At 37.6% G+C, this 16,375-nt stretch overlaps 1 protein-coding gene and 1 long non-coding RNA gene across 3 annotated transcripts; one reads left to right on the top strand and one right to left on the bottom strand.

Moving 5' to 3' along the window:
* The first annotated feature begins 3,515 nt into the window (after nt 1-3,515).
* On the top strand, nt 3,516-13,913 carry sp100.1 (SP110 nuclear antigen, tandem duplicate 1). Its single transcript, XM_083545290.1, has 16 exons — nt 3,516-3,668; nt 3,893-4,066; nt 4,633-4,807; nt 4,885-5,085; nt 7,295-7,414; nt 8,184-8,317; nt 8,403-8,450; nt 8,544-8,592; nt 8,744-9,022; nt 9,207-9,346; nt 9,576-9,638; nt 10,343-10,482; nt 10,715-10,820; nt 10,915-10,989; nt 11,882-12,019; nt 13,592-13,913. The coding sequence occupies exons 2-16, from the start codon at nt 3,923-3,925 to the stop codon at nt 13,691-13,693; spliced, it is 1,914 nt and encodes a 637-aa protein (XP_083401416.1). The 5' UTR covers nt 3,516-3,668; nt 3,893-3,922; the 3' UTR covers nt 13,694-13,913.
* Nucleotides 13,591-16,268, bottom strand: LOC310728137. Of its 2 annotated transcripts, none has more exons than XR_014534193.1 (2): nt 14,503-16,268; nt 13,591-13,921 (listed from the first exon to the last, which is right to left on the bottom strand). It is a non-coding gene; the product is annotated as an uncharacterized lncRNA (long non-coding RNA). The 2 variants fall into 2 exon arrangements; XR_014534194.1 differs by having other exon boundaries at nt 14,470-16,268.
* Between the last annotated feature and the right edge of the window lie 107 nt (nt 16,269-16,375).

The raw sequence follows: 16,375 nt of genomic DNA on the forward strand, positions 1-16,375 counted from the left end.
CAAATCAAACACCAAATCCATCATGATTCACACAATTAACCCTCTGGGAGGCGTTTTGTGGGTTTCTCCGGTATCACATCATTAACCGTCCGTGTGGAAACATAGCAAAGGTTCCGTTTGGTGTCCTGATGATTTACGTCATTTAAACCACCATTATTACTTTGAAACATTTACAAGAATTTTTTGTCTTCCTGCTCTATGTTGCATCCACATTTCTCCATGTGCATGTTGCTTAAAGTATTAAAAACAGGAAGTATTAATATATGCCACATTTTAGAACAGATAGAAATGTGCGATTAAGTTGATTAAGTTTTTAATTTGATTGACAGCCCTAATATAAATATGATGTGAGGTCCAGTTACGTGTGACACTAAAACAGGTAGAAGTAATAACTACGTTTTACTGAAGTACATGTCAGAGCCAAAACTTATTTACTTTCACTTGAGTAAAAAAAGTATAATCAGTACTTCAACTTTTTTCCTGAGTATTTTATAACATGAGTCTCTGTACTTCTACTAAAGTAATGGATGTGTGTACTCTTGCCACCTCTGCCTGACATCAATATGAATGGTCTCATTTGGCCTCTCATTTGTTGATTGAATTATAAACTCATGAGACATGTGGCTTTCAACCCAGTACTTTTCTGGATTGCTCCAGAACTGATTTCATGTATTTATATATGAAATAAAAAAATAATGTTCAATGCAGGAAATTTATATTCAAGGTAATTCATCAACTTATTTTTTTGAGCGATATCAACTTTGAATGACTGACAGTAAAGCTCAACGTGTCTTCTTTCCGAAGATATTGTGTGTGTAGCCCTCTTTTCTCAGGAACTGTTATTATTTAAAGTTAGGTAGGTCAGTATTTAGCTGCGAGTCCCAGACGCGATGGTGAAGGCTAACAGGTTAATGACACTAAAACATCAAATCTTAAAAGTAGACTGCAGTATTTTGTGGAATGCTGCCTGTCTTGAACAAACGTCACTATTATTAAATAATGTTTTATTGCTCCTGTCCTTCCCAGAGTTCTGAAGATATTTTGTGCTTTTCTCGCTTGCGTTTTTCTTGCTCATGCGCCAGTTCGGCTTCAAGCTCAGCAACTCGTTTCTCCAGCTGCTCGTATTCTTTCATTACGTTCTCTTTGGCACGCACTGCAGAAATCTTGTCTTTTTCACAGCGCATCATGTTGTCTTTGAGGTTGCTGATGATTATTTGCTGTAAGGCGTTCCTTTTCAGTTTTTCCAACCTGATCTTATTGACCTCCACGCCCTGTTGTCTCAGTGCTGCATGCAGATTGGCCACCTGTAGTGCAGCTTTCTGCAGCTGCTCTTGGGCTTCTGTCTTTTTGTCTTTCTCCTCCTCTAGAATCCTCTTGTTTTTCTCACACAATTTCCACGTTTCTTTAATAATCGAGAGATTCTGCTTCGGAACTGCCTTTTGTAGATCCCTATAGATCTTCTCATTCTCCACCTCCCATTTCAGGCTCTCAATCCTCAAAATGTTCTCCAGCTGAGCAACACGATCCTCCAGTTCTTCTCGTTCCCTTATCCAGCTCTCTCTCTCGGAGTCTATGGTCCTAATCAGTTTCTTATGCTTTCTCGTGGTAGCCCGGAGCTCTGAGATGTTCTGAATCTGTACGCTGTTCGTCTGCTCCAGCTCCTCCACTTTCTCCCTACATTTCACTATTTGTTTTAATAAATCCTCCAGATTATCTGACAGCTCCTTTACATCGCGATCCTCCTTCCTGAAGGGCCGAAAGAGTTCCCCGACCCTTTCGAACAACACCATACTAGAGGATCTTCTAAGTCCCTGTAACCGAGCCATTGGTAAATGAGACACAGTTGTTGTTGTTGTGGTGGTGTTTTATGGCGGGTTGGCAGAATGACGCGCTCCCACCTTTATATACTGGAAAAGGTCCGGTGTGACGTCACAGAGAAATTCCTCCTGCGTCAGCGTGCGCGCGCAAATGTCCCTACTTTTTTCTTCAATTTAATCTTTTTTTTTTCTCCATTTGACAGATGAGCGACATTTAATGCAGCCTAAATAAATACCGATTCCAGATGTTTTTAATAATAATAAAAAATATACAAAGCCAGAGGTTTTGCTCTTGCATTGGGTACAGAGCGAGTAGCGCGCCGGGGGGAGTGACCGGGGGGGGGGGGGTATAGGGCAGTGGGGTAACAGTGATGGGGCGTAAATCCCGGGGGGGACAGAGGGGACATTTCCCCCCATGACTGTATTATTTGTGTCCCCTAATCCTAACCCTTCAAAAAGGGGACACAATGAATGAAGTCGGGATATGATTCAGGATTAGATCTGTTACAGCCTGTAACTAATCCTAACTCATAATCCCGATCACACTCGTTATTCTGGGTTCTTATTGTGCATCACGCACATGAAACAACTAAATTGGACTTTACATCAGTAGTCTGGGCTTCAGCTACTAGGAGTACTCCAGTACTCATGTTAGTTCTCTCTCTCCAGTGTTCTGTATTGTTGAAAGATTTATGATCAAACTCTTGATGTCACCCAAATGAGGATGAGGTTCCCCTTTTGAGTCTGAAGTTCCTTTCAAGGTTTCTTCCTCATAACATCTAAGAGAGTTTTTCCTGGTCACAGTCTCCACGGCTGCTCATTAGGGATAAACACACACCATTCACCTCACTGTTGATTTCTGTAAAGCTGCTTTGAGACAATGTCTGTTGTGAACAGCGCAATAGAAATAAACTTGACTTGACTTGACTTCATTTATTCATTAATTTATTCCTTCTTTCTTTTATTCAGCAAGTTTCATCCAATCTTCATTCTTTCACACTAGAATACAGTGAGGACTGTGTTACCTGACTTTGAGATCAAACGTGTCGATGATGATGATCATAATAATAATTATGACGATGATGATGATGATGATGATGATTGTTATTATAATGATGATGGTGGTAATTATGATTATTATTATTGTTATATTGATGATGGTAATGGTTTTGATTATTATTATTATTATTATTATTATCATGGTGATGATATGATATATTTCTAAAATGTTAAAAACCTTTCAAACAGGGGAAACAGATTGGTAGACTCTCCTTTGCGGTTAAACCCACAGGTTCTCTATAGGATTCAAGTCTGGGGGCTGGGGTGGCCATGGGGTGGCCATGGGGTGGCCAGAGCGGGACCTTGTTTTAATTGAAAGTAAATTGTTTGACAAATCACTGACATGTAAGTAAAACTTCACCATACCAGGAAAACAATATACATTCAGATAATAATAGTTGTATGGATTAAATAGTAGTATAAACCTGATTCATTTAGCATGTTGGCACATCTGGTATAGTAATAGAGAATTAATCAGCAACATCTGGCCAATCAGAGTTCAGCGTAATGCAATTAATGATCTATTTTCTTCTTTTTTTCTCTTCTTTTTTTATGCCAAACTAACACCATATATATATGAAATCTGTCTGTGGCTTTTAATCGAGTTTGCGTGTCGCTAAAATTGCAGACGAAAGTTACTTTCGGTTTTATGCGGTGACGTCAACTTCCGGGTTCAGTGCAGCGCGGAAGTAGTGCGAGACGCTCGCGGGAGATTTTGGAACGACTTGAGATTTGAATCCGCGCAATAACAAACCTTCATTCAACACCCAGACACGCTCAGGGATACCAGAGGTAGGATTTACATACCAAAAAACACAAACACAAACCTTTTTTTTTGCATATCTTAAACTCCTGATCATTGCACGTGAAAGTGGCCTGTGAGGCTTTGCGTTATACTTCAAATCATCTGCTGAATATATAGTTTAAATAAAGTATAATAATAATAATAATAATAATAATAATAATAATAATAATAATAATAATAATAATGTATTGTGTAAATAATGTAATTGTAGGTCTGTTTGCATGGGAGTCCCAGAGAAGGCATGGAGCCCTTGAATTTTCTAACTCACGAAGATTTATTGAAGTTCTTTCACTGTAAGAAGACAGAGATCTCGTGCATTGAGGAACCGCACACCTTTCTCAACCAGCTCCGAGACCACAACCTGCTACCCGAGAAGCTCTACCAGGTCAGAGAGAACAGTGCAATGTTTTATTTTCCTCTGTGGTTAAACTGTTGGACTTCTGATTAGAAGGTTGTGAGTTCAAATCCCAGCACCACCAAGCTATCACTGTTGGGCCCCTGAGAAAGTCCCTTAGCCCTAAAAAAAAAAGAGATAAGTTACTCTGGATAAAAGTCTCTGCTGAATACCGTAAATGTAATATATGTAAGTAGGCCAGACTGCAATCTGTGAAGGTTCTAATGACCTTCAGAACAAATTCTCGATTAGGAAATGAGCAAGAATGAAATGCACACACCCTCATGTGTCGTTTGTTGTATCCTTTTACTGCCGTGAGATGTTAGAAGATACGTTAGAATGTGTCTTGTGTAAAGGGTGTGTGAGGGGTGTAAGAGTTTTTTTTAATTATGGCAAATAGCAAAAAAAAACTCTCCTCCCTCGCTCGCTCTCTCTCTCTCTCTCTCTCTCTCTCTCTCTCTCTCTCTCTCCCTCCATCTTTCTTCTCTCTTCCTCTCTCTCTCTCTCTCTCTCTCTCTCTCTATCTTTCTCTTTATTTGCATTCTTTCACTGTGCAGAAGGTGATAAAGATGAAGAGTAAGAAGAGAAGACAGGATGGGGTATATGAGATTTTGGACACACTGGAGAAGAAGCGTGGACAGTGTGTGAAGCTTTTCTGGACTTGCGTGTTTCAGGAACACATCCTTCAGAAATACCCCGTTCTCCGCTTCCTCCGAAGCAGCCTCCTGGATGGTCAGTCCCTTCGTGTGCAGAAAACTGCGTTGTAATTCCACTGTAACATGAATCATTAGATCAGATCTTCCTTGCAGGCACCTACAAAGAGTACGTGGATCTCCCTGACACGGAGGATCTGAACTGTAACGATAACGAGTCGGTGCAGACAGTGGAGAAGAAGGTGAAGGGAGGAAAGAGGAAGAAAAGTGTCGAAGAGGCTGATGAGGAGGATGAACAAAGACCTTCCTCTTCTTCCACACTTTCACCGAAGAAACAAGTCAGAAAGCCAATATTCTGTGAGTCATTACGTAGATCACGTACAGTACATTCCTACACAGACTGAGTGGTGTGTGAAATAACGCAAGTATTTCATTAAAACAAACATACATATGAAGCAGCTACTGATGCAATACGATACGATTCAACGCTATTGTTTTAACACGATTCGATTCAATGCAATACGATGCAGGGGAGAAATGAATGCTCTGTAATTCAGTACGGTGCAGAAAGTTCACTTTTATTTCAGCAAATCATCAGTTTACTTAAGTGACTTCTAATGTATAAATAAACACGCCTTTGTAGTGCAAAACAATTATCAAACCAGACGTTCTTTTCCTGTTGTGTCTGCAGAAGGTTACAGCTCTACCTCTGCCAGGTTAATCTGTATTCTATGTGACTCTCAGGACGCCTCGTCTCCGTAGTGTTGCGATACGTCGTAGAGAACGCGCTCGAGAAACAGTTTAGCAACGAGAAATCAATCCACATATCAAATATTGCTGACAAATCAATTCATCTCAGTTCAATTCAGTTTTATGTGTATTGCGCTTTTAACAATGATCCTTGTATGAAAGCAGTTTTATCAGATTCTTTATAAGTGTACGTTATTATTATAAGAAAATTATTGTTCACGTTCTAAATAATAAAAAGTGCAGCTCATTTATTGATAATTATATATAAATAAAGGTTTTTTTTATCGTCGCAAATACGACGCGATACAAATGTGAACTTGTCTCTGATGCACACTTTTTTTTAATTAAACGTGTATGTGTGTATGTATGTACTGTATATACTGTATACAGTGATTCCCCATTTATTGCGGTGATTACGTTCCCAAACCACCCGTAATAAGCCGACATCATATATATATATATACAGTACAGACCAAAAGTTTGGACACACCTTCTCATTCAAAGAGTTGTCTTTATTTATTGTAAATAGTGAATTGTAATTGGCTGGAAGTTCAGGTGTGAGTTCAATACACACGTGGTTTTAAGTCTAAATTAATGCGCCACTTACAAAGGTCTGAAACCAGTGACATCCAGTTCCAGTTCCATCCAGAGTGAGACAGCATTATTTTTACACTATTATAAAGCTCTACACTTCATTTCGGGACGTTCTTCACCTCCACTTCGTTAGAGAAGCCAAAAGTACACACATCCTTCACTCAGTAGAAGTATGTTTTAAAACATACATGTTTTACAAAGACATGTTTTACAACATGTTTTAAAAGATTCTGGTAAAAGTTGAAGTACAGAATACACTTTTTCACTCAAGTGAAAGTTAAAGACGTTTGGGCTTTGACATGTACTTAAGGAAAAAGTAGTCATTACTGCTACCTGTTTTAGTGTCACGCTGGAAACTGAACCTCACATTATATTAATATATTAATTTAAAATAATTTCAAGTTTTGTTACCTAATGAATGTATCCAGCCTGAACAACCATCATATAGAACTCAAGCAGAGAAATGATGATGATGATGATGATGATGATGATGATGATGATGATGATGATCAGGTGATCAGGAATGTGTCTGTTCTCACTCATGTTTACATCACTGATTCCCTCTGTCTCATCCACGTTAACCAAAGGCTTCTTACTGTCTTCTGCCTGCTCACTGTGAGCTTCAGAAACTCGTCTACGTCTGTGGTGTGAGAGAGACAGGAAATGATACACCAGTGGTAGATTAAAAAGCTGTGCAGTGACAGGAAAGTGGAAAAATAAATGTTGAACGTACGAATAGATTAAAACTAAAGTCCATTTTGAAAATGTAAGAAGTAGAAAGTGCAGATGTTTGTGTAAAAATGTTATGAGTAAAAGTAAAAGTTGTCAGAAAAATAAACAGTGAAGTAAAATACTGATACCAGAAAAATCTATTCAGTACAGAAACAAAGTATTTGTACTTCATTAGTTTCCTCCTCTGCACATCGTTAAACAACATCCTGTAACACCTCAAACCGCACCCTGGATTATCACTTACATATGTACATTTCTTCAGAAACATATCTACATAACAACTGTATCTTCACCAGGGGACATAGCCGAGACCATCTTACAGCCCTTGTATACGCTATAGTGAGTTATAGTAGAAAGACAGATATGAATAAATAATACTAAGCTTTTGTAAATGTATTATTAAGGATTATTTTCTCTCTCTCTCTCTCTCTCTCTCTCTCTCTCTCTCTCTCTCTCTCTATCTCTCTCTCTCTCTCTTTCTCTCTCTCAGTCTCTCCATTAAAAAAAGGACAGAAAGCTGAGATTTGGATGTGGAGTATTTATAAATCTACTCTCCCTGTTACCTGTGGTGACAAAAAAGCCACTCTGTATCGAGACAGACTGGCCAAAGGTACACCTTCAATCTGTTCTAAGAAAAAAATCTTATTGTATTGTACAAATATTGTACTGTAGTATTTTATTACAACTATGTAACATGTTTACTCACCACTTTCTTCTTCACTTAGTCACTTAGTCATCTCAGGTTAGAGTTCAGGTTTACTTTAACCCCAACTCTGATTCCTAACCCTAATCCTAAACTCTAATCTAAAACCTAACCCTAAATCCTAAACCTAACCGCTAACCTTAACTGCAACCCTAACCCTAAATCCTAACCCTTACTCTTACTCTTTCTTTAATCCTAACAAGAAGGTGTCTAAACCGAGTATATAAATAAAGTACTATCATCTTTAAAATAGTTACCTTGCACAGCAATACAGAGTTCCCAGGGTTCCTGACACTTCTGGAATGTGTCCTGGAAGTCTTCTTTTTGAAGAGTGTCAAGCACCTTCTGCTTTTCACGCTATCCATTTTTGTTCACATTTGTTTGACCCCATTTAAGAAATACAAAATATGAAATAAAAATTCATAAGGATCGTCCCAGGAAAGGAAGCCCTAGAGCTACCTCTGCTGCAGAGGATACGTTTATAACCATTACAATAATCAATATAAGGAATGGATATCCAGAAATAAGAATGAATTCCCTGCTTTTTCTGTATATCTGTAAAGCTGCTGTCTGACAAAACTACTACACAAATATAATTTAATTGAATATTGTTTGATTAGATTGGGGTTTTACAGTTAATTGATATCAAACATTGATTTTTTTTTCACTCCTACAGGGATAAAGTGTGTTCTGTGTGAGGGTCAGTGGTTCATCCCGAGTGGCTTTGAGAAGTTTGCAGGAAAGGGGGGCCACAAGAACTGGAAGCTTTCCATCCGCTGCCAAAAAACTCCACTGCTGAAACTTATCAAAGTAATCACTCTGCTGTGTGTACTGGTGTAAATGTATAAAAAACAATATTCAGCTTTTATTATTATTAATTGTATTATTTTGAAAGGAGGGGCATCTTACGTGTCCGCGGATGAGGAGGCCATGCGATCGCAAGGTACTGAACCCTTTTTATTCCTGCTTAGTATTTCTGCCTTTGTGTGATGTCATGCTTTTCCTCAGTTAATTAAATGAGTACAATTTTATACAGAAACGGAGAGCGCTGTTTCCTTTAAGCTCCTCAGAAAGCTCCAGCTCTGGTTAGTATACACACAAACACACACACACACACACACACACACACACACACACACACACACACACACACACACACACACTGTGGGCTGTCTGGTTATTTATGTAAATAAATCTGGACATTAAATGGACTGAACACATCTGCTTTTCTGTTAGCGTCAGAGTCTATTGAAGAGATGGAGGGATCGAATGAAGATGAGCAGGTGGAAAGAGAAGATGAAAGAGAAGAGGAAAGAGAAGAGGAAAATGCAGAAGAGGAAAATGCAGAAGAGGAAAATGAAGAAGAGGAAAATGAAGAAGAGGAAAATGCAGAAGAGGAAAATGAAGAAGAGGAAGAAGAGAGCGAGCCAACGGATCTGTCAGCGTTCAAGGCTGCAGTGTTACCAGTCATCTGTGGTTCTTTAACTGGCGATTTATATAAAAAAAGATTTACAGGTAATTAAACTAAAACATAAGGTTTCACCCTGAGGCCTAAATCATTTTATAAAGCTTGGATATATGCCTGCTTGAGATATATACAGGATCTTCAACTAACATTGTCGCATTTTGTCGGAAACATAAAGAAGAAAATGGGAAGGATCATAGTGTGTAAGTTGTTTTTTATAAATGTGTGTTGCAGGGTCACGCACTAAGAGCATCCGCACAGAGATGTGCTGGTTCACCCCTGAGGAGTTCATCAAACAGGAGATAAATCTGACAAATGGACACTGGAAGAAAGATATACTTTGTCATGGTAGAACCCTCAACTTTCTGGTGAAGGTAATATGAGAGACAAAACACTGTCTGGTCAACATTATATGTTTAACAAGAGAGAGATGTGGAACACGTGTTCATCCACACCACACTCATATCTGTGATTACAGTACTGAAGTTTAATAAATAGTGTAACTACAACAATATGGAGTCCAGGATTTAGTCATGTAGGAACGTTGACTATCTCCCACTTTTTTATGTTTCTTTTGTGTGTGTGTGTTTGCTGTGTGTGCAGAAGAAAATCTTGCATATCCATTCATTGCTGTGTCGTTGTGATCAGTGCTCTCCTGAGGATGCGGTGAGTCAGAAACATGTAACAACATATAGCAATAACTACTGGATTTTACTTTGCCGGTAACCAATTAATCAATCGATTTTTTTTTTTTATGGATACTGGATAAAAAACAAACACAGCACTTTATGTAAAATATTAATGAACTGATTACAAAATATAAATATAAATATATATATATAGTACTAAATCATGAAAATGTGCTAAATAAAATAAATATGAATGTGAATATATAAATATTAGGGAAAATAAGACTTCAAAGTAACAATTTAAATAAAAAAAACAGTTTTAAATTAAATTAAAATCAAATAAACAGCACGTGATGTCAGTGATTCGCCTCTAGATGCCACTCTTGTACTGTACTGTATTCTTCAACCCGGAAAAACTATCAGTACGGATTTCCAGCAATCAAATATCCGTGCCAATTTAAAATGATGAATCGGTCGAGCTCTAGTTTTCCCCCTTCGTTTGAAGATAGACAGTAACTCAGCTGTACACTGAACTTCCCCTCGAACATCTAGAGAAAGTTCATTCCACCACCTCGGTGCCAGAACAGAAAAGAGTCTTGATGTATACCTGCCTCTTACACAGACAGATCAATGTGGGACCAGTCGAGCAGCCACTAGTTCAAAATCTATTAACCCTTTCAGGCAGGTTTAAACTGACATTGTTTTTTTGTCTTTATTGTTTTTTTTTTCCTCGATAAACAGCGGGATCTAGACAATGATGATGTCTGCTTCATTTGTGACACTGATGGAGATGAGAACAGAGAGCTGGTGTGCTGTGATGAGTGTCCACGAGCTTTCCATCCGGACTGCCACTTACCGGCTCCACCGAACGCCTCGAGCACGTGAGTCACTTTACGGTTTTGAGATGATGACGTGAGGGCATTGTGGGCATTGTAGGAGAACTGCTGAGTTGGTAGAAGAAAGAAAAAAGCTTAATCTGAAAACTTGGTACAAAATAGATTTTGGATGCTGAACTAAATACTCAACTGCATAATCTTGTGTGTGTGTGTGTGTGTGTGTGTGTGTGTGTGTGTGTGTGTGTGTGTGTGTGTGTGTGTGTGTGTGTGTGTGTAGAGATAGCTGGATGTGCACTTTCTGTGTTCGGAAGAGCAACCAGCAAATGTGGAAACACATGAGTCTGCAAGATGCTTTAAACAGTCCTGTAACCAAAAACATCATGGTATGCACACACACACACACACACACACACACACACACACACACACACACACACACACAGATGTGGTTTTGATTAAGTCTCTTTTTTTTGCCAGCGCTGTGAGTACTTGCTGTTGTGTGTGTATAAGGAGGACACACAGCGTGTGTTTACTGATGATCCCGTCACCAAAGTAAGACTTCATCAATATGCCTCTCTAATAACTGTTACTTTTCCATTTCAATCCACAATAATGAATTAGGTTTATGGGTTATTAATACCGTATGTAGGTTATACTGATTAATATAAGATCCTCATGAATCCAAAATCTAGCATGAATTCCTATAAAAAAAAAAAAATGTATATCTGGTATCAATTATCCAAAGAGCGTTTTATTTATATAGTGCTTTAAAGTGCATTAGGACTCGGAGAACATAGACCACTCTTTGCAGTTGTTTAGGAGAAAGTACTAGCCATGTTGGGTATATAAAAAAAATAATTAAAAAAACGGCCACAATGAAAAACACACCTTAATTTTCAACACCATAAAGACTATAAATGAGTGAGAGTTTACTGCTTCAGTAAGCAAATGTAGTTTTTTAGACTATAAACGTACTAGAAGGATGTTTTATATCTGTTGTTTTATAACTGCCTCCTCCTATAGCATTCATTATTCTAGGTACCAATAATGAGCCTGTACCTTAAGGTTGAAGCAGAAGGGTAGATCATAAAAGACCAGAATTTCACTTGGATTCTGTGCTTTATAGGTCATTCATTGTATTGAACTTGAATTAGTTTCCTTACAACCTGTAGTGGCATAGCAGCATGATTTCTAGGATAGAAAAATCGTACCTACAGGAGGATTAAACGAGAGCCCAGCATCACATAACATAGTCTAATTAATCAACACTCCCAGGCTTATTTCGGTGAAAAATCTCTTTGTCTTTTCTTTTTACAAACAGTGGACAACAATTAGACTAAACAGAGATGGGAAAATGTAATAAACAATGCTCATGCTGTTAAAGCTGATTTAATGTATATAATACGTTCTCACGTAAGCTCTATTAAACCTCGACCTTGTGCAGGTTCCGGAAAACAGAATTTCTAATCCAATGTGGTTGGACAGAGTAAAGACCAAACTGCAGAGAGGAAAATACAGCACAGTGGGAGAGTTTGTAGGTGACATCAAGCTCATCTTTCAAAACTGCCAAATTTGGAACAGGGTGAGATTTTTTTTTTTTTTTTTTTTTTTTTTGAGTCAAAGTCAGATTCCTACCTGAAAATGTTATAGTTGCTTTTTTATTGTTATATTTATCACTTATGCGATTACGCATTTGCCAGCAAAGTGAGGAACGAAATACTTTGTGTCATGCTTTTATAATGGTGGAAATTATATAAATATCCTGGAATGGATTATTTTTCTATCAGGTCATGTCCTGAAGTGCTTTATTATACTTATACTGCAATAATTATCTCAAAATTCAATCGTCTTATTAATCCAGCAACAATATTTTTAGGTGGAATTAGCAGGAATGCTGTGGAATGACTGCAAAACAAGATACTTTCTGTTCACATTTACGTTATAGGAGCTGTAAACGCTCAGATTTCTTCACCAGCCTCATTTCGTTCTCTCTTTCTTGCAGTCAAAAAAGCCAAAAGAATAACAAAAACATTTGTGTTACTGTGAAAGCAAAGAAGCATAAATTCCTCTGTCCTGTAGATGTTGGAAAATTGAAAGCCTTGTGTTTGTTAGAAAGCACTGAAACTGGAGACTCCTTCCTTCCATCAGTGTTAAATAAGTATCTCTTTACAGTAACATCACGATATAAACATTTAACATTTTCTTTGTTATGCTTTTGATTTATTTAATTGAGTGATTATTGCAAAGAAGTAACACAGTAAAATATAGTCTGTTCCAATACTTTTGCAAACCTACGGATTAGTTCTAATATGTTGTTTAAGACACCTACAACCCCAATTTGAAGTTAGGACACTGTGTAAAAAGTCAATAAAAGCAGAATGCAATGATTTGCAAATCACATAAATCCATATTTTATTCAATAGAACATAGAAAACATATCAAATGTTTAAACTGGAAAATTGACCACTGTATAGTGATAGAAGAATAAAGTCTTTTTATATTTAATAGCTTCAGCACGTTTTAAAAAAGTTGGTAAGTGGCAACAAAAGACTGGAAAATGTAATTGTTATTAAAATTAAACAGTTTTTTGGAACTATTAAGGTTAATTGACAGCAGGTCAGTAAGATGATTTTGTATAAATAGTGTATCTTCAAGAGATTTGCAATTCATTGCATTCTGTTTTATTGTACACTAAATGACATTAATTAACACATCGGGGCGGTAGACGTAAATATCAGGAAATGACCGCTGAAATTCTGAACTGTAGTCACCTGGTGATCTGTTCATCTCAAACCCAAAGTTATTTGGCGTTTCTGTTCCGATACTTTTGGAAGTGGGCGTGTGTATGAAAACAGGAAGTGGTAGCTCCCATAGAAGGTAATCGTAGAGTGGTAGTGGTAGAAGCTCATGATTTCAAATCCCAGCACCACCAATCTGCTACTGATGGACATTTAGGCAAAGCCCATATCAAATGCCATAGCGTGGTGAAAAAACAATCCAAGGTTTGGTATAAAGATATTTATCAGAAAAATTCATGCTGTCCAATGAAAATTTCCAATGAAATATAACTTAATATATTCCTCTCTTTTTCTGTGTGTGTGTGTGTGTGTGTGTGTGTGTGTGTGTGTGTGTGTGTGTGTGTGTGTACACGCAGGATAATGACTTAGCCATGATCGGAGCCAGAATGAGTAGGATCTTTGAGCAGAAGTTCCACGCTGTCTTCAAGATCCAATATACACACTCCTGCACGTTGTGATTGGTCGGTTTGCAATCGGCAGACACAGAATTTTATTTTTATATATAGTTTTGCTTAAGTTTTTTTCTCTCTCTTAACTTCAAGTGAGTGAGGAGAGTTTGTGGATTTGCCGCAGGAGATTATGAGTAATAGGCGAACACTACTGCGTCATAAAATATATGGGCCAATCAGGTTCCAGTATGCAAATTTGATAAGAAGGCAGATGTTTTAGTGTCTAAAACAGTGGTTCTTAACCTTGTTGGAGGTACTGACCCCCCACCAGTTTCATATGCGCATCCACCGAACCCTTCTTAATTGGAAAAATAAAATATGATTTTTTTAAATTGAAAACATAGGTATATATTTTACTGGTGCACAAAATGAACCGTGCATCAACATCACTGTGTTGCTCAACTTGGCATTGCAAATCATGCAGTTAGGACGCTGACTCCCATCACGTTCCGTTATACATGTGAATCCATATTGTACATATTCATCCGACCACTTTCTTTTTTTGCTCGACATAGTTAGTATGAAGGGATTAAAATATTAAGAAAGAAATCACACAACGTACCACCACAACAGTCACAAGTCGACTACTGAGCGCACCAAATTCCCTGCAGCACAGATAGGCCAAGCGATGTTGCGTGATCTCCTGCAGCCAATGATGGCCAAGCGGGGCGATCACGCAATCATATGAGTTGGGTGTGTGTCTTGACCTCCGCCGAACCCCTGAGACTGACTCACCGAACCCCTGGGGTTCGATCAAACACAGGTTAAGAACCACTGGTCTAAACTATAATATATAACTATTTCTGGTCGACTATAACGTTTAAAAAAAACCAGTTACTTGCTCCATGTTAACAGAAAAGTGTTTCTTTTTCCATTGTGTATTTCACTTCACATAACATTCTGGGGCGTTTCAGGATTTTAGCTGAATTATGAAGATCATTGTGCAGGATGATTTTTACAGAGAGGAAAAAATCATGTTTACTGCTTGAGAATCCAATACTCGTTTAATTAATATCCTCATATTCATCTTTAATTGAAAATTGTTATGATATATGATATAAAGCCTGTCAAGTGTGAAAACACCAAGTCGTTTATGGATTTTGAAAGACACATGCGTGTTCCTTATGTTTACATGCAACAAACTCAGTACTTTAACATTATGAAGCTTTCCTTTGACCAGAAACATCTAGAAATATTCAGATGTTACACTTTATTTTATTGAAAAATCCTCCCTTAGGATGAAGAACAGCTTTACACACTCTCAGCATCTCGACAGCATCTTCAAACATTCAGCTAAAATACTTTGCTGTGCCTCTTGAAAAACTCACCAAAGAAGTTCTTCACTATTTGGAGATTTCTGTCTTGTGATGCAATTCAGTAGAATTGAGGTGTGGTGACTGGGCAGGTCGTTCCATGATGGATATCATTCCAGACGATCGTTTGCTGTCTAAATAACCTTTACAGAGTTCAGACGTATTCACTGAAGAATGAATTGGGAGCCATGTTGGATTAATTTTCTTTTCACCTGGGAAAAAACCCAAAACATGAGTCTGATCACATCTTCTCTCCTGTTCTTCATCTTTCACAAGTTCTTCTGTTAGAGACAAAACATTTCCCATTTGGACAAAACTTTCATCCACTCTTTCACTGTCACTGTGTGTTTTTGCCTTTTAATGAGTTTATTGCATAGAAACAAATGGAACATGAATGAGTCTCAAAAAAACACGTTAAAAGTGAATCTATTTTTTTTTCTTTAACACTTCAATGTAATAATTAAAGAATAAAATAGATTAACTTTTAATAATAAACAAAATGGTTACGTTCACATCTAATTCATTTCAAAAAGTTCAAATTGTTCCATTTAGAGTATTTTAATGTTTTCTTTATGTCAAAGTGTAGTTTTTAGCTACAAGATGTACTTTTCTTTGCAATTTTTTTTAAGTTTCTGAGAATGGGGGGGGGGGGGTTTAATTTTTATTCATCATCTAATCCTAAAATCTGTCTCTGATATTAAACTTACTTGATTTAAAAAAGCCGAGTCATATTATATCATACTCGTATTTACATAAAAGATGTTTGTGTCATCCGGAGCTCGGAGCAATCAAACATTCACACGAGCAAAAATACTGACTGTAATTCATTTCATGTTTCTGTGTAACGAATGTCAATAAAAGAAGAAATTATATAGACAACCTACTGTATGGATTTTACTCTCCGCCGTTATCATTTCAAATGTGTTTGTTGGAATTACACCTTATATACTGGAGCTTCTTTTGCAGATTAGCACTGTTCTAGCTAAATACACTTTCCAGAGGTACCAGTGATCTTAGATTCTTCCTTTTTTTCATGTCTTCATGTACATTTTATGAGAGGTTTTATATAAAAGAGGATAAAATAAAACCTTGGTTTTGATCATCCTTTCTGTTTTTCATATGTAAACAGCAGTGATGGGCAAAGTACCTGATTTTTTATAATAGACAGGTTTTGGGGTAAAAACCCAGAGCATTTCTTAAGTTCATGGGTCTTCAACGGGGGGTCCACAACCCCTAGGGGGTCTGCGGTGGTACTCTGCTAATTAATGTTGAATCACTGCACCATGCTGTCTGAGATCCTCCAGCACTGCTCGACTGGTACCACCTCCTCTCAGAATGAGAGGTTGGTATACTTCAAGGCTCTTCTCTGTTCTGGCAC

Source organism: Silurus aristotelis (genome assembly GCF_946808225.1).
Source record: "Silurus aristotelis genome assembly, chromosome: 6".
NCBI lineage: Eukaryota > Metazoa > Chordata > Actinopteri > Siluriformes > Siluridae > Silurus > Silurus aristotelis.

What these genes read in the sequence shown, in the direction of transcription:
- sp100.1 (XM_083545290.1), top strand. Translation starts at nt 3,923, where the DNA reads ATGGAGCCCTTGAATTTTCTAACTCACGAAGATTTATTGAAGTTCTTT. An exon ending in TACCCGAGAAGCTCTACCAG is followed by an intron (nt 4,067 to 4,632) that starts GTCAGAGAGAAC and finishes TTCACTGTGCAG; the next exon opens with AAGGTGATAAAGATGAAGAG. An exon ending in CACTGCTGAAACTTATCAAA is followed by an intron (nt 8,318 to 8,402) that starts GTAATCACTCTG and finishes TTATTTTGAAAG; the next exon opens with GAGGGGCATCTTACGTGTCC.